Source organism: Siphateles boraxobius, unplaced genomic scaffold (assembly GCF_051911475.1).
Source record: "Siphateles boraxobius isolate OS27281-9 unplaced genomic scaffold, OSU_SipBor_1 32, whole genome shotgun sequence".
NCBI classification, from domain to species: domain Eukaryota; kingdom Metazoa; phylum Chordata; class Actinopteri; order Cypriniformes; family Leuciscidae; genus Siphateles; species Siphateles boraxobius.
In genome coordinates, this window is record NW_027508942.1 from 1874677 (window position 1) to 1895166 (window position 20490).

The 20490-nt window shown below is 37.2% G+C and overlaps 1 protein-coding gene across 15 annotated transcripts in view; it reads left to right on the forward strand.

The window, feature by feature from the left end:
- Window positions 1-20490, forward strand: part of plekha7a (pleckstrin homology domain containing, family A member 7a) — a 93547-nt gene that overhangs the window by 56774 nt on the left and 16283 nt on the right. For 7 of the 15 annotated variants that reach the window (XM_077194470.1, XM_077194472.1, XM_077194482.1 and 4 more), the window contains 5 exons: window positions 7422-7537; window positions 13853-14323; window positions 15338-15869; window positions 17733-17816; window positions 18125-18232. In XM_077194470.1, the coding sequence (XP_077050585.1) occupies window positions 7422-7537; window positions 13853-14323; window positions 15338-15869; window positions 17733-17816; window positions 18125-18232 (1311 nt within the window). Of the gene's footprint in view, window positions 1-7361; window positions 7538-13852; window positions 14324-15337; window positions 15870-17732; window positions 17817-18124; window positions 18233-20490 lie in introns of all 15 variants that reach the window. The other 8 variants (XM_077194469.1, XM_077194471.1, XM_077194484.1 and 5 more) reach the window with 3 other exon arrangements.

Here is a 20490-nt window from a genome sequence, read left to right on the forward strand (position 1 = left end):
ATATACGGAAGTATAGATGAAATATGAGAACTACTGTATGACAAGATTTTTTCCACTTAATTGTTGGTTTGTCACATAAGACTGTTAGAAGGCTTGTAATGGACTAGTTTAATGCACTTGTAGTTATAGTGCATCATTGTCTTTTATGGAGCTCTACAGCCCCTGCGCATTTATGCTTTGGTTGTAAGGATTAGAGCAGCATCCGCATTCATCAGAATATCTCTTATTGTGTTCTACAGAAGAAGAAAGAGTCACTGGTTAAAAATGGCATGAAGATGAATAAATAATGACACTATTTTTACTTTCATGTGAACTGTCACATAAAGAATACGAGTCTCATTTGTCCTCAGTAATTAGCTATAGGTTATTTGCCTGGTTGTTGGATGGTTATATAGCCGTGGTCCAGACCCCCTGCATGATTCAAAGCGATCAGCCATCTGTCTGTGCTTTACAGCCTCATTGAAGAGCTTTCCCTCAGTGGACTATTAAAACACAGGCAGCAGCTTAACACCTCACTGCTTGCCTTTAATGAGACTGTCATGTAAACACGCGTGTCTTCATGCGTCTGTGTATTGTGTTTTGCTTTTTGCACAAGAGAGAAAGAAAGAATTAGTGAAGAAGAGAGATCAGATGTCTATAAATGAACTATAATTATCTCTTTGTTTCATTTTACGTAATCGAATGCAGCAGAAGTTTCTCTCTGAATCTATTTTTAATGAGGAAATTGCAGGTTGAGTTCATGTTAATTACAACAGTGTCTGTGCCCTCCTTTTGTATGCCATTCTGCCTTCAATATAAACAGTAGATATAAGAAATGATATAATAAATAAATTGTGTGTATATATATATATATATAAATATAATATTTTTTTTTTTTTTTTTTTTTTTTTTTTTTTTTTATTTAACAATCAGGCATACATACAAACAAACCAACATAGTGCAGTAGTGAGCAATCTTGTAAATCCATATTTCCAGCAGTGACAAGAGTGATTTAAGTGTTTAAGTGTGTATGTGTGCGGGTGTGAGTGTGGTTATGTGTATGTGTGTGTATGCGTAAACAAAGTAACCGTTTATTATGTATTACCATTGTTATTACCATCACCATCCCACTTCCCACTACCACCATATTGCCAATATTGTGTTGGTAGATTTTTTACTTCCATCCTTCCTCCTATGTAATAATTGCCATTGTCAATCCTGCATAAAATACGACATAATAAGATAATATAAGATAAGATAATATAATATAACCTTCCCCCTCATCTCATCAGTCCATATCTTTTCCTATTTTTTTTTTTTAATTTTTAATTTTTTTTTTTTTTGTGTTATGTGTGTTATGTGCAATGTCTAAGGTGCATTAAAATAGGGAGTACAGTGCGAGAGTGTCTCAAATTGGGACAGAGATGCTGTCCCGTTGAAACCACTTCTCGCCTGTCTAGCCTGCCTTGGTGTTTGTGAGGTTTTTCCATATATCCTTAATCCTTCTTTTTTTTTTTTTTATTTTTTTTTTTATTCTATGTTGTGGTGCATTAAAAACCCATGAAGAGATAAGGGGGAAGTTATTGCACTAGTGATGACAATGATATCTAATTCTAAAACAGCATTGACAATGGCAATATTGATGATGATAATAATAATAATAATATTAATAATAATAATAAATGACAATGATGATGGCAGTGGTGATCATAACGGTAAGAGCAAAAGACAGCAACAACAGTAGTTACAACAATGAAAAAAAAAAAAAAAAAAAAAAAAAAAAAAAAAAAAAAAAAAAAAAAAAAAAAAAAGTGAAATTAGTAATCATAACAGTAAAGATAGCAATAACAATGATGACAGAAACAAGTTTAAACAACTAATATGAATATTCGTGGGTTGAGTAAGAAGGTGAGCGAAGTCAGAGTTGAAAACAGAGAAAGGATTCATAGCTGTAAGAGGTCAGAAAGTGTTGGACGGCAGGGATCAGTTTCAGATGTGTTATTATGAAGGGGAGATGCGAGTTCCATTGCCATGAAGTCTGTTATAAGATTTTTCCAGATGTTAATGTGTAATTTATTTCTGGTTTTCCAGTTCATGAGGATAGTTTTCTTGGCGATGGCTAGAGCTGTGAGGAGTATTTTAGAGTTTATGGTTTTATCAGTTATTATTCTGAGGTCCCCCAGCAAGCAAAGGGAAGGCGACATTGGGATGTGGCAGCCAACTATAGTTGATAGTGCCTGTGTGACCTCTTCCCAAAAGTGTTTGATTGGAGTGCAGTGCCAGGTTGCATGAATGTATGTATCTGTAGAATTTTGATTGCAATGTGTGCAAATTTCTGATGTGAATCCCATTTTAGCTAATCTATTGCCCGTGTAATGCGTTCTGTGAAGTATTTTGTATTGTATTAACTGAAGATTCGAATTTTTGGACATGTGATAGATGTTTTTACAGATTTGGGTCCAGAAGTTGGCATCAGGGGCTATTGATAGATCGTTTTCCCATTTTATTGTTGGTAAGTATATGGTCTGAAGTTGATTTGAGATCATTTTGTATATTTTAGAGAGAAGTTTCTTTGGAGAGGAAATGTTGACCAAGTCTGATATTGCCGGTGGAAGTTCTAAATTTGTGTCTCTGATGTTTATTTTTGTCAGAACAGAAGATTTGAGTTGTAGGTATTTTAAAAATTCGTTGTTCCCGATGCCATACTCCTGGGCCAGTTCCGGAAATGGTCTAAATGTGTTAGATTTGAAAATATGCTTAATGTGGGTGATACCCTTTTCCGCCCATGTGTGAAAGTTCAATGTTTTTTTATTGCTTATAAAGTCACGGTTGTTCCACAGTGGGGTGAGGTTAGATGGAGCTAATGTAGAATTAGTGATTTGGTGAAATTTCCACCAGGCTGTCAGAGTGGTGGCTATAGTTACTGCCTTAAAACATGTGTGTTGTTTAATTGATTTGGTGAGGAATGGTATGTCAGCTATATTTAATTCTTTGCATAATGATTGTTCTATATCTAGCCATACAATATCAGATTGGGTGGGGCGAATCCATTTGTATATGTATTGCAGTTGGTTAGCCATTGAGTAATATTGGAAATTTGGTGCTTCTAGTCCTCCTTGAACCTTACTTTTTTGAAGTGTAGTGAGTTTTATCCTTGGCGTTTTATTTTTCCAGTAGAAGCGAGTTATAATGGAGTCTAGTGATTTAAACCAGGTGAGTGTGGGGTGGGTTGGAATCATTGAGAATAGGTAATTAATTTTTGGTAAAATCGTCATTTTTATTGCTGCTATCCTGCCGATTATGGAGATTGGGAGATTGAGCCATCTGAGCAAGTCGTCTTCTATTTTTTTTAGCAATGGTGTGAAGTTGAGTGTTACCAACTCTGACAGTCTGGAGGAAATCTTAATGCCTAAGTAAGTGATGTGATCTTGACAAATAGGTATTGGTGATTGCTGGGGAGCCACATCCCATTTGGTTTTATGTAAAGGGAGGGTGGAAGATTTATTCCAGTTTATTGCATAATCGGATATTTTTGAGAAGGACTGAATTGTTTTAATTATTTCTTGAGTAGATGTTAGGGGTTCTTGTATATATAGTAGGATATCATCTGCATAGAGTGAGATTTTATGTGTTTGTTGTGGTGTTTCAATACCTTTGATTGCTGGGTTTTGACGGATAGCTGCTGCTAAAGGTTCAATAAAAATGGTGAATAGGGATGGAGAGAGTGGACATCCCTGCCTCGTTCCCCTGTGCAGTGTGAACCTTTGTGATGTTAGTCCGTTCGTTGTTACTGTGGCCGATGGTGATGTGTATAAAATCTTGATCCAGTTAATAAACGACTCTCCAAAGCCGAATTTTTGTAACGTGCTGAATAAAAATTTCCAGTTGACCCTATCGAAAGCTTTTTCGGCGTCTAATGTGGTAATGAGAGTATCTTTCTGTTGTACTGATGAGTAGTGCATTAAGTTGTATAATCTGCGGGTATTATTAGATGCATGTCTACCTTTTATGAAGCCGGTCTGATCAGGATGGATTATATACGGTATAATTTGTTCAATTCTATGGGCTAGTGCTTTGCTAATAATTTTTATGTCGACATTCATAAGTGAGATAGGACGATAGTTGGATGTGAAGGTGTGGTCTTTGTTAGGTTTAGGGATGAGTGATATAAGTGCTGTATTCATGTGGGAAGGGAATTTTGCGTTATGTTTTATGTCTGTTATTGTTCTGCTAAATAGTGGGTATAAAGTTGACCAAAAATGTTCATAGAACTCAGCAGGGAAGCCATCCGGACCTGGTGCTTTATTATTTTGCATGCTTTTCAATGCGGAATGAAGTTCTTTTTCAGTGATTGGTGATTCTAGTGTGTTTATTTGTTCCATGTTGAGTTTTGGTAGAATGGTGTTATCGAGGAATTGGGTTATGTCTTCTTGGTTTGGATCAAGATCAGATGAGTATAATTTTGTATAGTAATCTTGAAATATCTTGTTTATTTCAACTGGTGAGTTGGTTAGCTTCCCTGCCGAGTTTCTGATGGAGGTTATGGCTGTTCTTTCTTTATTTCTTTTAATTTGACTGGCTAAATATTTTCCGGATTTATTGCTATGGTGAAAAGTTTCTTGACGGAGCCTGTGAATCAGAAACTGGTTTCTTTTGTTTATTATTTCATTGAGCAATATTTTTTTTTCTCTAATTTCTTTATAGATGCTTTCTGATTGATTATTTGCATGTAAAATTTCTAATTCTTTTATTCTTTCTTCCAGTTGGGTTTCTCTTTCTCTGTCCTTTTTTTTTTTATGTACTGAATATGAAATAATTTTCCCCCGTAAAACTACTTTCCATGTTTCCCAGAGTAGCGATGCTGATGACTTTGGAGAGTCATTTATTTCAAGGAAGGATGTCCACTCTCTCTTGAAGTAGCTGTCAAATTCTGGATCTTTCAAGAGTGATGTATTAAAACGCCATCTGGTGGGGTGCTTTTGTATTGCAGATAGGTTCCATGTTAGAGTTACCGCAGAGTGGTCGCTAATAATGATCGGATGTATTTTGGTTTCTAAAATATTTGGTATGATTGAATTACTGGTTAGAAAGAAATCAATGCGGGAGTAGGTTTGGTGGACATTAGAATAAAAGGTGTATTCTCTGGCAAGTGGGTGTTGTAGCCTCCAACCATCGCAAAGACCAAAATCACTCATGAACTGTTTTATTGTTTTGGAAGATTGCCCAGATTTTCCTGTGTGTTTTGACCTGTCAAGTGATGGATTGATTACAGTGTTATAGTCTCCCCCTATAATTATTGGACCGTTAGAAATGTTTGAAAGAGAAGAGAAGAAATTTACAAAGAAGGAGGGATCATCAGAGTTTGGCCCATAAATGTTGCCAATTGTAATTGGATTATTATTGATTGAAATGTTAATAATGATAAAACGGCCTTCATGATCTGAAATGGTTGTATGGTGGTTAAACTGTATTTTTTTGTTTATTAAGATGCATACTCCTCTTTGTTTTGAATTATAGTGGGAGGAAAAACAGTGGTTAAAATGTGTAGTTTTTAAGCTGTTCTGTGTATATTGAGAGAGGTGTGTTTCCTGTATTAGACATATATCCGCTTGTGTATTTTTTAGGTAATTTAAAACTTTATTTTTTTTTGTTTGTGAACCAACACCACGAATATTCCAAGTTATGAATTTCAATTGCATGAACCTATAATGTATATTTCATAGTTACCTTGTGTGAATATAAGTCTGTGTGTGTGGATGTGAATGTGGTTGAGTGTGTGTGTGTGTGTGTGTGTGTGTGTGTGTGTGTGTGTGTGTGTGTGTGTGTGTGTGTGTGTGTGTGTGTGTAAATCTATAACAACAAATGACAAATAAAACAGGGATACCTATAAACAACAAATACAGAACATATAAACAGTGAGCAAGGCTATTTAGGTGCATTTAGAATACAATGTGCGTGTGTGGTGCAATTGGGTTAATGAAAGAATATGAAGATTATGAATTGACTATAAATTGAGCATAAACGGATTGGAAATGTTACATTGCTATTTTCAATTATTAGTAAAGCCAGGGAGTAGTGTCTTTGTCTCTAAATAATTGTCCATCAATATATAATTTGTCCACTGTGATGATTGCTTTTTTACCTTGATTGATCATTGTCCTACGGATGGGGAAAAGTAGCTTACGTCTGCGGATGATTTCTTGTGGATATTGATCGTTGAGTCCGTAATGAGTCCCTTTGAGCTGTCGTCCTTGTCGCTGTACCAGTACTTTTTGTTTGAAGTGTTCAAATTTGGCGATGATGGGGCGGGAACGGGTGGAGTTGATGTGTTTCTGTCCTAAACGGTGAACGCGATGGAAAGTGATGTGCTCTACAGTCTCTGGTGAAAGTTTGAGCTGGTTGATCAGGAAGTCCTTAACAGATTTTTCGGGGTCCTCGGTGGATGATTCAGGGATGCCGGAGAAGATTAGATTGTCTCTCATACTGCGTGACTGTATATCCAGGATGGTTTCTTGCATGGCTTTGTTCTCAGCGGTGACGGAGGTAAGTTGACTGTTTACTGTTGAGAGTTTTGTATATAATATATATACAAATAAATATAATAAAATATATAAATAACATAATAAATATATTTAATATAAAATATAACTTACATATATATATGTAAGTTATATTTTATATTAAATATATTTATTATGTTATTTATATATTTTATTATATTTATTTGTATGCGAGTTAAAATAAATATTTGGGAAATATATTATATTTTTTATACATTTAATTTTTATTATTTTGTTGGATCACAGGGATGTTATGTTATATTATATAATATTACTACAGTATATTATAAGTATATATTATAATATATATATACGGTATATAAGTATATATAATCCTTTTAGTAACGTACATGTGCATCACAGACACTTTGATATGTTTCATCAAAACATAACATTTAAAACTTATACATAGTAGTAGTGCTCTTTAAATAAGTAAACTTGTCTTTGCTAATATGACTTTTTTTATGACTTATCTGAGTATTTTCAAATGTCTACTCTTGTTGGGCTGTGGTGCTTATTGTAACCTTTGACTTTTTCATCTGTCTTTCATGCTCATTCATATTGTTGTTTCTGTAGCTTTCATTACATAACTGATAAGTTATGTTTAGTCGGTGTGTCTGTGTGTTTTTTATCAGATTGTGGCGTTGGCTTGATCGTCATTTGCTCCTTGATTCATTCTGTCTCTCGTCAGTAATGTATTCCTTCACGCCTCTTATTATCAAGCTGAAATCTCAGATGCTCCTGTGGCCAATACTTATCTGCTGATGCAGTGTTTCTCCTTTTCCCAGTGCTGGGCTGATTTTAGTGCTTTCTCTCTTGCAGGCTACACACACAGGGATGCGCTCTTATATTTACAAACAAAGCTCTATGATTGGCTCGCAGGCAGAGCACACTGGGATGAGGACGTACTATTTCAGTGCGGACACACAGGAGGACATGAATGGCTGGGTCAAGGCCATGAACCAGGCTGCACTGATGCAAACCCATACAGTGAAGAGGTCAGTGAGTCACAAAACTTTCCCAAATCATTTTCTCTATCAGTATTTTGGTCTTTCTGGCTCGGACAAGAATGGAGAAGAATGTACTTAAAGGGATAGTTCACCCAAAGATGAAAAATCTGTCATCATTTATTCACCATCAAGTTGTTCCAAACCTGTATGAGTTTCTTTCTTCTGCTGAACACAAAAGAAGATATTTTGAAGAATGTCGGTAACCAAACAGTGGATGGACCCCATTGACTTCCATATAACATATAAACATATATATTATTGAAGTCAATGGGGTCCATTTTACTCCAGATTTCTGTAGTAGTACTAAAAACCGAAATCCATTTTGTTTAAATTGCATACACTTTATTTTATTGAATGTTGCTTGTTCTACTACTAGCCATATTTTAATCATGTTCATACTTTTTTTAAGTGAATAAATTTAATTGTTTTTACAATGAACAGATCTATGTTGATCATAAGCCATTTGAAAAAATGCATTTTAAATTATTCATATGTTATTTTATTTAAATAAAATGAAGATGTAAATAGTTAGAAATAAGCTATGCCAAATGGACGGAAATTTTATATGCAGTTAAAATACATAAATCTTAAATTTAAGCCTCTTTCTCCCTCTTTCTATTTCTATTTATGCATTTATTTATTTATTTTTAGTGCAAGAAAATTAAGCTTCTGGTCTTTATACCTGAAAACAAAACAAAAAGTTTTTTCTTAAATTTTCTGTTAAAATCTAAAATGTGGTTTGTGTCATGAAACGTTCATTTGCTGCTGTTGTTTCATTAAAATTATGACAACCGACTAGTGAGAGACATTTTACTGGTTGTAGGAGCCATACACTGGGTTTGACTTGGTTTCTATGATATTTCCTCTCTTCTTTGTACTGTTGTGTATGTGCACGCGCATCGTGACTTCATCGGTTACTGTGGGCTGGACCGGGGGTGTGGTGTCTGTATAAGTGTGTGTGTGCTCACCTGTGTGGGGAAGCTTGGGGTTTGGATCATGACAAATATTGCAGCGTATTATATCACTAAACCAAACCAAACGCCACAGCAGGCTAAAAACATGAGGGTTTACACTGAAGACGCGTCACCATTGTTATCATCTTCCACTGATGTACTATCTGAGGTACCTTTGCACGGCTAATGAAATGCATCAATCAAAGTAAGTGCTTATACTTTCTAAGTCTGTGAAATAGTAATAAAGACATCCCATCATGGTTCAGCGTGACGCGTCTTCAGTGTAAACCCTCATGTTTTAAGCCTGCTGTGGCGTTTGGTTTGGTTTGGTTTAGTGATATAATACGCCACAATACTGGTCCTCACTAGTTAAAAGGGCTTATAAATGGCAGAAACATGGTTGTATTTAAATCTAGTGTTTCTGTGATGGGTATGTTTAGGGGCAGGACTTGGGTTAGGCCAAAGAAAATATCATTAACTTGATATAAAATCAATGGATGTCTAAGCAATGTCCTCACTAATGTAGTGAAACAAGCGTGTGTTTGTGTTTAAAGGAGTACTGTTGAAGGCAATCTTCACCAGTTTGTGTCAAGGGATGTTGTGTCTGTAAGTGTTTGTCGGGCCGCCAGTCTTGTTGACTGACAGCGAGTCTACAGTGTGTCTTGTTCTGCCACTGCTGAAGACCAGATGGGGAGTGAGCAGTGACTCAGCTTTCTGTCTCTCTGCTGTCTGGGCCGTCAGTCACTGAGTTCAAGCTCAGCTCAGATGTTGGTTGAGTACTCGAGTAGACGAAACGACCAAAATACCCATCCCTAGTTTAGATACTCCAAACATGAATGGGAAAAATCAGGAGCCACACTGGTTAGGATTGTTAGTCCCAAACACAAGCTACGGTTACATGAACACCTTTTGTTTCAATCGGAATGAATTAAATCAATTGATAAACCCAAACGTAGTGTTTACATGAACGCCAAATAAAGCGTCACAAGCTTTAGATCGGATTTGATTTTTTGCGCACATTGCACCAATATACAATATAATATATATATATATATATAAAATAAAGTTTCCCGCTGTTTGCACATACTAATCATTCTCCTATATTGCTTATTTTCTTTGTTTTAAAAATGAAACTTAATATCTATTTCGCTTCCTAATAAGGAGATAACGAACACAAGAACCGTTTGTGCTGTTCTGCTAATATTTATAAAACAATAAAAACTTCTCTCGCCCAGAACAAGGCGTCTGTGGATGAGTCTGAAACAAGGACTGATGGGACGTTGTCCTGCTCCACTTGCCCCACAACAACAACAGTTCGTTCCACGCTTCATACTTCATTTAGCCATTTCTACGTCATTGCACATGCTCAGTACTTTCCAGTTTCGGGTTTCAATCTGATCAAGTGTTTGCATGTCTTGATTGGATTAGAAAAGGTTCAAACCACCCCTTACTATCTGAATGAAATTTTAATCGGATTTGGCCAATTCGTTCTGATTGAGGTGGTGACTGTGCTACTGGTCCGATTACAATTGGCTTATTAGGGTCCATATAAATGCAGCTAGTGACTGTGTGAACGTAGGCTGCTAACTTCGGTTTCACTTTGTCGCGCGTAATGCTTGATTTCCAATTTCATCCAGTAAAGACTGAATAGTTTTCTGTCTCTGCTGGTGATGTCGTTAACCAAGGTACCAAATTGGGATCATGGCAGGATCTTTGAGTTGTCATAGCAGCCCAGCACTAATGAGACCGATGTCAGCTTGAGCTGGCAGCCAGCAAGGCAGAAAATTCAACTGTGATTGTCCAAGATAAAAACGTCATTTCTTTTCATAACTCTATTTAAAGACTCATAGACTGGCTTTTCATTCTCTTTCATAGATGCTCTTTGTTTGTGTTTTCCTTTTCTCCTTTGTCAGAGTTTTAGTTCTTTTACTATTTGTTTTGGGATTGGAATGGAATCAGTCATACTTACGCCTTGGTGTTTCATGTCCGACTATGGGAATGTGGGAGTCATATTTTCTGAGAATCTCTGCTGGCTCTGTTTTGCGTCCAGCCTGTTTGAGTATTTGTACGAGTCCTCCGAGTAAATCATCTGCGATACGCCCATAAAGTGCACTTGCTATTTATTCCTAATAGTAACCTTTATTTGGATAAACCGTTCTCAAACTGTTTGAACACCCTTGAGAAGAAGTGCACTTAATTGTACTGAATGTACACTTGTACTTCAAAACTTAAAAGTATATTTAAAAAAAAAACTGTATATGCAGATAATATTATATTAAAGAGAGTACATTTTCATTCATCTGTTTCATAACACACAATTTTAAATAAAACCAAACATGAAGTAATTATGAAATTTACGAAAGTCCTACTTAATTGGGTCCATAAACCAAATTAAACTATAATACATTTTCAGTGTCCAAAAACAAGTATATTGTATATTCTGAAGTATATTCTTTTACAGTATATTATTTCCATAATAAGTATTCTTTTTAGAAATATGCTAATGTAAAATTATTATTTCCAATGGCACTACTGAATATTAATATTAGTATAAATTCATATTCTCATCAAACAATATCTCATCAAACAATCTCTAAATACTGTAGATATTATCAGGATAAAAGTAACTGCTGTTCATGTTAAAATGCAGATGGAAATTTGTCTGTTGTGGACTTGTGTTGTGTGTGTCTGAATGCAAAGAGTCACTAGGCGCTACTTCTTTTTAGTCTGTGCCGCTTCAATATTATTAGTCTGAATGTAGAGTGAGCTTCAATAGAGATAGCCAAGCTCCCAGCGGCCATGTCTTTTCCTAATGTAGATTCACTCCGGGCCTGAATTAATCATGTCACATTTAGACTGCTAGATACGGACAACTTGAAGCTGGAATTAATTTTACATGGTATTGAACTGCAGATTTTCTTCCACAGTCCTTGGTTGAAGAAACCAAGCAATGAGTCTTTGCAAGAGTATTCAGCAGAGTATTTAGTGCTCACTGGAGCTTTAAGGCTGTTCATATAGGATACTTTAACACTACATTCATCTTTAAACTGCAATTGTCTGACTTTTCAGACTGAGTCATTAACAGCAGCTTGAGTGCAGATGTCAAGCTATTAACTACAGCTTGTGTGGTTTCTGTGCAGATTACTTAAACAGCATAAGAAAATAGCTCAACCCTTTAAGCACTAAAGCCTGACCTAAAAAAATAATTAATAAATAAACACACATACATTTAAAGGAATAGTTCACCCAAAAATTAGAATTCTGTCATTAATTACTCACCCTCAAGTTGCTCCATAGACTTTCGTTCATCTTCAGAACACAAATGAAGATCTTTTCGATGAAATCCGAGAGCTTTCTGTTCCTCCATTGACAGCTACGCCTACGCAACTACACTTTGACGCTTCAAAAAGTTCATGAAGAGATCGTAAAACTAATCCATATGAATTAAGTGGTTCAGTCCCAATTTCCTGAAGAGACACGATCGCTATATATGATGAACAGATTGAATTTAGGCTTTTATTCACATATAAACATTGACCAGCGAACATAAACATTAGGTCAACCAAACCCGCTTGACACGCTAGAACAAACCTCATTGGTTCTTGTGCACAGCTTGTTGAAATATTGAGATCTGATTGGCCAATTGTTATTCATAGTTTGTGACTTATCGTACATAGAGATTTTTTATGTCTTACATAATACACAACACTATAAATCATAAAGGGATAGTAAGGGGCGCATCCTCCCTCAAATCAAGCTCTGGCTAAGGTGTCTGGGTGGTTGCCAGGCTGTTGCTGTGTAGTTGCTAAGGAGTTCCTGAGTGTTTTCTAGTTTTTCTGAGTTTTTTTAGCGGGTTGAAATGCAGTTGCTAGGGTGTTGCTATGCAACTACTAAAGTGTTCTGAATGTTTTTGTTGGTTGCATAGGGTGTTGTGGGTGGTTTCCAGGGCATTACTATGCTGTTGCTAAAGTGTTCCTTCCGAGTGTTTCTGACGGGTTGTTGTGCAGTTGCTGGTGTGTTGTGTGTGGTTGCCAGGGCTTTGTTAAAGGGTCATTCCACCGGTGGAGACATGAATATGTATTGAAAGTGGGTCACATATGTGGTAGAATAGGATCATAAATTTCTAATTTGGGACCTTCTTGGCCGATAAAAGGCAGAAAATGACTTTTTAGTGCTTGTGGATTGTAGACAACAATCCCCATAGTGCATTGCAATGCTCAGCTCCGCAGACCACTCCCACTACAGTAGCTAGCTTAAGTACAAGATATTTGTGCAATGAACCTGCCACGTTAGCGTGTTAACAAAATGAAAATAAACGTACTTTACAGAAAGACGACCATTTGACCCTGTAGGCTTTGGCTGACGTTGCCAGTTGACCTTAGGTATTCTAAAGTAGGTCTCCAGGACGCCGCTATCCATATGGGGTGCGAAACTCGGGTGAGCAACAACACACACCTCCGTGTCATCCTCCGACTCCGTAGCACCGCTGGAATTCTCGGCAGCAGACAGACTCTTGTTCTGTGTGCATTGGCACACAGTAAGAGCACAGGCACCACCAATCTGCCACCGCTCGAGCCATTGTGGTCTCCTCGTCCGCGGCAGGCAGATCGTCTGCATCGACTGTGGTGGCAGCAGCTTCAGCCGCCTCCGGTTCCTCCATAGCCCTCAGCTGCTCGTCGCTATACTGTGGCTCATAAAGGTAGCCACGAACATCCGTTTCTACCATAACTTCGTCAAAATCCAGATCCTACATAATGCATCCGCCTGTGTATTCAGTACCTTCGTCCATATTTTCAAAAAGTTTCTCCCAGTGAAAACAAACGCACTGGCACTGATCTGATAGGTCTGTTAGCGCATTAGGTCCAACCCCCTATGGGTGGGTTTGAAAGGGTGGGAACTAGTGATTGTAGTCTTCACAGAAATCCCCCCCTTTTACACTTCCTCCTACAATGACGTAAAATGACGATTTTTGCGTCATTGTAGGAGGAAGTGAAAAAGGTAAACAGAGGATTACTCTCGTCTCAGGGGAAAATGAAAGAGTGTTGCACGAACATTCAATAGTATGACTGGATTTCTAATGGAAACCTTAATGCAAATGGGTGGAGGGACCCTTTAAGCGGGTGGATCCTGGAGCTTAAAGAGTCTAGAGTTGTGAATCTAAAATAAGACTGGTCAGTTTACAATGAAGGATATATTTAGCTTCATGAGCAGATTCCCTCATGTGTGTGTGCTCGTACAGACTGTTAATTTAACAGACCTGACATGTGATCCAGCACTATGATAATAACATCATATAAGAGACTCATAAAACTTCACTGACCTTTGCACATGCCATATTTTTGCCACACAGAGACGACTTGGATCATCCAGACAAAGTGAACATTTCTGAGAAACTCCAGCAGCAAGCCGTGCCTCAGACCAACCACATCAACAGCTACGTGATTCCAGAACCTGAGGTTATCCAAAGCGACGGTCTGCTGGACGAGAAGCAGGAGGGATTTGTTGGAGAGGTGGAGATCCAGGTTGCTCCTAGAGAGATTGAGCAGGCGAGGACTAAATCTCCCGCAAGTAGGATAGTGGAGGTGGAGGTTTTGGCTCCAGGGTCAAAACCAGCTTTCCAACTTCCCTCTCGGGCTCCATCCAGGGCTGTCTCGACCCCCCCGGTTGTGATGAGGAACGGTACGCCTGTAGAACAGAACGGCATGCTTGGGTATCAGAGGGGGCCGACACCTTCAACTCAAACTCCAGTACAGGTACAGAGGAAGAGTGCACTCGAGCAGGTGGAGAACTGGGTCAAAGTTCAGAAGGAAGAACGCCAGGGGTGAGTCTGCAATATATGTATTTTTTATATTTATGTATATATATATGCAAATTCAGTCACAGAAACACATATACAACATATGTACAGAATAGTTGCTAGATACTTTGAAGAGTCATGGGTTGCATCTCCCCCTAGTGGTTGAGATCATAATAAATCATCACAGTAAACAGCACCCATTTTACTTTCATTTTACTTTTATAATGTGTCATATATTTCAGAGTGAAGTCGCACCCATTTTTATTATTTAGGCATCTGGATTTGTTTGGTTTGTGAAAATCGGTCACTATATGACAGGAAAAAATGTATAATGTCACAAAACATTGGTGATGTCAACTGAAAAGGAAAGGAACATTTCAGAGATGGAACTAGTATTTATATAGTTTGAAAAATTATTACAAAGAAATTTTTCCTATAATGAATGAATAATGTATTCTGTTCAACAAGACTTGGTTTGTTTATTGAAATAAAAATACAATACAATTCAAAAGTTTTTTGGGCATATTTTTTTTAATAGAAATGATTACTTTTATTCAGCCAGGATGCATTGCATTGATCAAAAGTGTCAGTAAAGACATTTATAATGTTACAATGTTTATTATAATGTTTATTTGAAAATTTCTATTTCAAATAAATTCCGTTCCTTGTAACCTTCTAGTCAAAACTTGAAATTTTAACCAGCACCACTGTTTTCTACATTGATAACAATAATAAAAATTCTTGAGCATCAAATCAGATATTATTATGAATGTTAGAATGTTAGAATGATTCCTGAAGGATCATGTGACTGAAGACTGGAGTAATGATGCTGAAAATTCAGCTTTGCATCACAGGTATAAATTACATATTAAATAGCAGTTATTTTAAATTATAATAATAATTCACAGTATTACTGTTTCTACTGTATTTTTGATCAAATAAATGCAAATAAAGACATTTTAGAAACATAAAAAAAATCTTACCAAGCTCATAAATAGATAACATAAATACATGTTAAAAATAATATTGTTCTCACAGGTTTGTTTCTACCGATGGCACAATCCCCCGTCGGACCCCTACAATTCATCCGAAGTACGGCACAATAGACAAGTACCAGTCTTTACCAAAGACCACACGGCAGAGCCCGCAAACTACTCACCGCCAGTTACCCAGTGAATACAAATACTCCCACGACCGGCTGAATCACTTCCAACTGACCCACGGCCACAGCCAGCGACCCGCAACAAATGACAACACAGTGTGGCAGCTGTACGAATGGCAGCAGCGACAGCACTATCGGCACGGCAGCTCCACCGCCCCTGTGTACACTCCTGCTCCAGACTACTCCACTGCCGTCTCCTCCACCAGAGTCAACTCAGACGTGTCCCGCTCCGTTTCTGTGCCCCCGACCCTGGCAGACATCCCTCCACCCGGACCTCCTGGAGCCCGGCTGCTGTCTCCACGCAGACCCCACACGCCTGCAGAACGGGTCACGGTCAAACCTCTGGAGGACCGGCCCACCGTGGAGGTGCCACCATCAAACTCTCCTCACCGTTTACGCTCCTATAAGGTCAGTAGGGGACGAGCACAACCGTCCACATGCTGATCCATCACAATCCACTGGCAAGAGTGGGATGAGGTTACACAACGTACACTGCAGTACAAAAGTTTGGGGTGGATAAGATTATTTATTTTATGCTAATAAAGGCTGCATTTATTTGATCAAACATTAAGTAAAAGCAGTAATATTGTTCAATACTATTACTATTTAAATTACCTTAATTACACGCTCATGGTAAAGCTGAATTTTCAGCATCATTACTCCAGTCTTTAGTATCACATGATCCTTTAGAATTAGAAATCATTGAGAAATATTTGCTCCCCGAGAAACATTTATGATTATCAATGTTGAAAACAGTTGTGCTACTACTTAATATTTTTGTGAAAACAGTGATAACTAATTAACAGAATACATTTTTTTTTTTGTAACAATGTAAATATAGTCTAACTAACTATTAACTATGACTTTTGCCTCAATAAATTAATAGTTAGTAAGGTAGTTGTTAAGTTTAGGTATTGGTTAGGATTAAGGGATGTAGAATATGATCATGCAAAATTAGGCATTAATATGTGCTTTATAAGTACTAATACAGCCAATATCATTGTAATATGCATGCTGATTGACCCTGAACTAAAGTGTTACTGTAAATGTCTTTACGTTTAATTGAATGCATCCTTGCTGAATAAACATATTAATTTATTTTAAAAAATCTTACTGACCCCAAACCTTTGAATGGTCCTATATACAGTCACTAATATCCATTATATAAAACTGACCTTTGGCAAAAACTCTGCTTTAATAGAGAAGATCTCGAGTCTGAAAGACGCATGCACTTAGAGCCATCATGATGAATGCTAATACTGCTAAGAAACTCCTGATCAATAACCCAAGCCTTCAGTGTTTTCAAACTGCCAGCATTAGTCCATCTGTCCAACAGAGTCGTCATTCAGCATGAATTACCAGTGGTGTGTTTGTAATGGGACGAGTGCCAGAGTGGGATGATATATATATATACTTCATTTGCTTCATTTAATGTATCTGTCTGTCTTTTAAAAACCTAGTAACCATCTCAAATAGGTTTTCACTCAGCAAGCAGAAATGTCTAATCCAAATACTGAATCCATAATGATTATTAAATTTAAATATGTTGCACTTGAAAGGTTTTGATATTTTGGTGTGTATTACTGTTATGTATTTAGCAGGTACTTTTATCCAAATGTGTAATGTAATTTTGTTTTTTTTGACATAAGAACATTCTGGAAAACAAAAGGTGAAAAGCCCATTCACACCAAGAACGATAACTATATTAGCGCCCACACCAGCGGATGATTTTTTCCTGTTTATTATAAGCGTGCTGCAGTTTTGTCGTCTGCTTCTTTAAATGCTCGAGCTCTTTAAAGCAGGATGGATTCTGATGCCAATGTTTGGAAAAGCTAGAAAAAAAACAGTTCTAAAAGTGATTCCACCAATATAGTTTCTCCTGTGCCGTTATTGTTACATTTGTGGTGTGTACTCTGATTTTTAGAACTATATCTTTATATCGTTATCGATAGTTATCGTACTTAATGAATGGGCCTTAATGTTGGTGTTTTAATGCTCTTTAAAAGTCTTTATTCTCACATAATCACGATCACATGATCCTTCAGAAATCAGTATTCTTTGATGATTAGAAAAGTTCAAAAGAACAGCATTTATTTCAAAAGAAATCTTTTGTAAAATGATAAATGTCTTTACTGTTACTTTTGATCAATGTAATGCATCCTTGCTGAATATAAGTGTTCATTTCTTACTAAAAAAATTGTACTGAACCCAGACTTTTGAACGGTACTGTATTTAAAATCCTTCTCTCTCTCTTTTTTAATCAATCTGCAGTCGGCCACAATAGAGAGACGCTCAATGCCTCCGTCTGGTTACATCACACATACAGTCAGTGCTCCCAGCCTGCACGGGAAAACAGTAAGACTTTTTTCAAGTTTCTTTTCTGGAAAAAAAAGTATATATATATATATATACACAGTATGTATATGGATACTGTATATATACCGTATAAACATTATAAATACTTTTAATTTGATTTTGCGGTTTAGTTTTTCTATTTTATGCTGCAGTTAAAAGCAGATTTCAGCAATAAAAAAAACGTCCTGGATAACTTTCACTTCATGCTCCTCTGCTGGTGGAGCCAGTCCTCTCGTTTTCGTGGCTGCAACGGGCATTTGTATAAATAATCTCATCACATCACTCTCTCTCTGCCCTAATCATACCAGCCGGAGGAGCTCACCCTTCTCCTCATCCAGTTACGGAGACACCAGGCCATGATGGCAGGTGTGCGCCACGATGCGCTGGCCCACCTCCAGCAGTTGTCTCGGGTGAAGGTCAGGGTTCGGCCTGTCCCTCATTACTAGCCTGAAGCCGTTATTTACCCTGCCTGTAGCGCTCTATGTAGCTCCTGTGGCTTTATTACATGCTGCTTCTCTGTATTTGTAACATGGCATGTCATGCTCGGGGCTGCATTTGGCTGTCCCACCATCGGCATGAATTGTATATGAAACTGAGGTATTATGCATAGTACATGAGTCTAGTCTGAAGTCTGAAAATGCAAAGATCAAAAATGTTTGCTTGCATGAAGTAGGTGTACGCAGGTCCCCGTAAAACCTTCTGATGTTCTGGTTTGACCTAGTTGCAAGATCAGCTTTAAATTATTTCAACAGTAAAGTCATTATAAACATGCTTTGTTAATGGAATATATGTGCAGAAATGTGTTGCTCTATATCAGTGGTTCCCAAACTTTTCAGAGTGGCGTACGCCCTGTGGCATTTAACATCCTTCCGCGTACCCCCAGTCTTCACTTAGACTGCACTCACCATTAAGGGACAAGATTTGCACCCTTAAAAATTGATGGAACATATATTTACGCAGTTTAATCCTGCTCATATGTGGCACTAATTCAATTACAATGGCACAAATAGGCTAATGTTATGAGATAATGTTTTAAAGAAAAAATGTTCAAAAGAGAAGTGAATATACTCTTGAAGGAGTGAATGAAACGAGTGAGTGAATTCGGACACAAAGTGCACCGGAAGGGCAGCCGCTTTTGTTTGTACTTGCGGTTTAATAATCAATTGAAACGTAGCAAACTGGGAGCTCCAGTAGTAATGGAAAGATTTATCCTGAACTCTGCTATGGAAACTAGCATGAATAAACCATAATTAAACAATTTAATAATCAATTAAAAGGGAATTTATACCTTTGATATTATGGTGTAACATTGCAGTTTGGGAAATGGATGGATGATTGATTCAGCTGCGACGCTATCTCCTGGCGAGACGCGGGAATTCATTCAGCGTGCCCACAGTTGTACACTTGTTAATGTGGTGCATTGTGGGATTGAATGAGTGCACTCATTGACGTCCACTATGGTTTCGGACACCACTATAAATGGGTGTCTCATCAATTAGTCCCCTATTTAATGATATAGGGGGCGATTTCGAACATGTCCGCTTTATTTATGAATGAGTCATTGAATCATTGACTCGATTCGTTCAAAGCCGCAGATTTTTGCTCACTAAGGAAACACTGCTGTGTTTGGGGAGTCGCACAACAGTTCTGCTGTGGTCTTCGTTGAAACTATTATTTTGTTGCCAAATAAAGTAGACAATACTGTGTTTAAAATGTATACATTACCTTTTTGTTTTTTTAACTGTTCAAATTGTGTGAATATTTGGGAAAAATTGCATCCTTGCTTGAATAACATTATAAACATCATATCGATCTCTGTGCACAGTATGTCTATATCTGTTCTTCATGCTAGTAAGTACTAAAGACACACTTTTACAAGGGTACATCATCAAGAATGGCAGTAATGTAGCGCAATTTGCTAAGGCAGCATATCTGCATGCAACCTGTCATATGCACACTGCTCGTGTGGATGCAGTCAGTTTTGACCACAAATGATGTCATGTATTTGACCTTTTATGGCCTATTTTTACACTAGAGGTGGCGTTTTGCCTGTTTCAAATGCATGCTCGGTTTTAATGTTATTTTAAGGTGGGGAAGAGTTAAATGAACAACGAAACTCAGCATTTTGTTCACGTACCCCTCGGTCACCTTACGTACCCCAGTTTGGGAACCACTGCACTATATTTAATTACTTTGGTTATTGCCTTAATGCTTTTGCGTGGACTGAGGTAAAGTTAAAGGAATATTCTTTTGTTTTCAACCTAACATCAGTGTACCAAAATCATTTTCTTTATCCGTACTTTTGTCTTGTTTTCTCTAAAACAACAAATTTACCAGAGAAGCAAAATTGCATAATACTGTATTAAGACTTTTTTACCCCCTAGATTTCTTTTAGATTTATGCTTTAAACAAAAACTATTTTCTGCCAAAGGGGAAGAAAAATAAGCTTAATTTAAGATATGTTCTATGAAATATACAGTGTATTCTCTTAATATCTTACCAAATTTTGCTTCTCAAGTAAATTAACACTACTGTTCAAAAGTATAGTCATTTTTTTAGATAAATTAATTATGATGTGAGAGTAAATATTACACGCTTACCAACCCCAACATTTTGAACGGTAGTGTATGTAACATTCGCATGGAAATGCAAACCTATGTCTCTGGTATCAAGG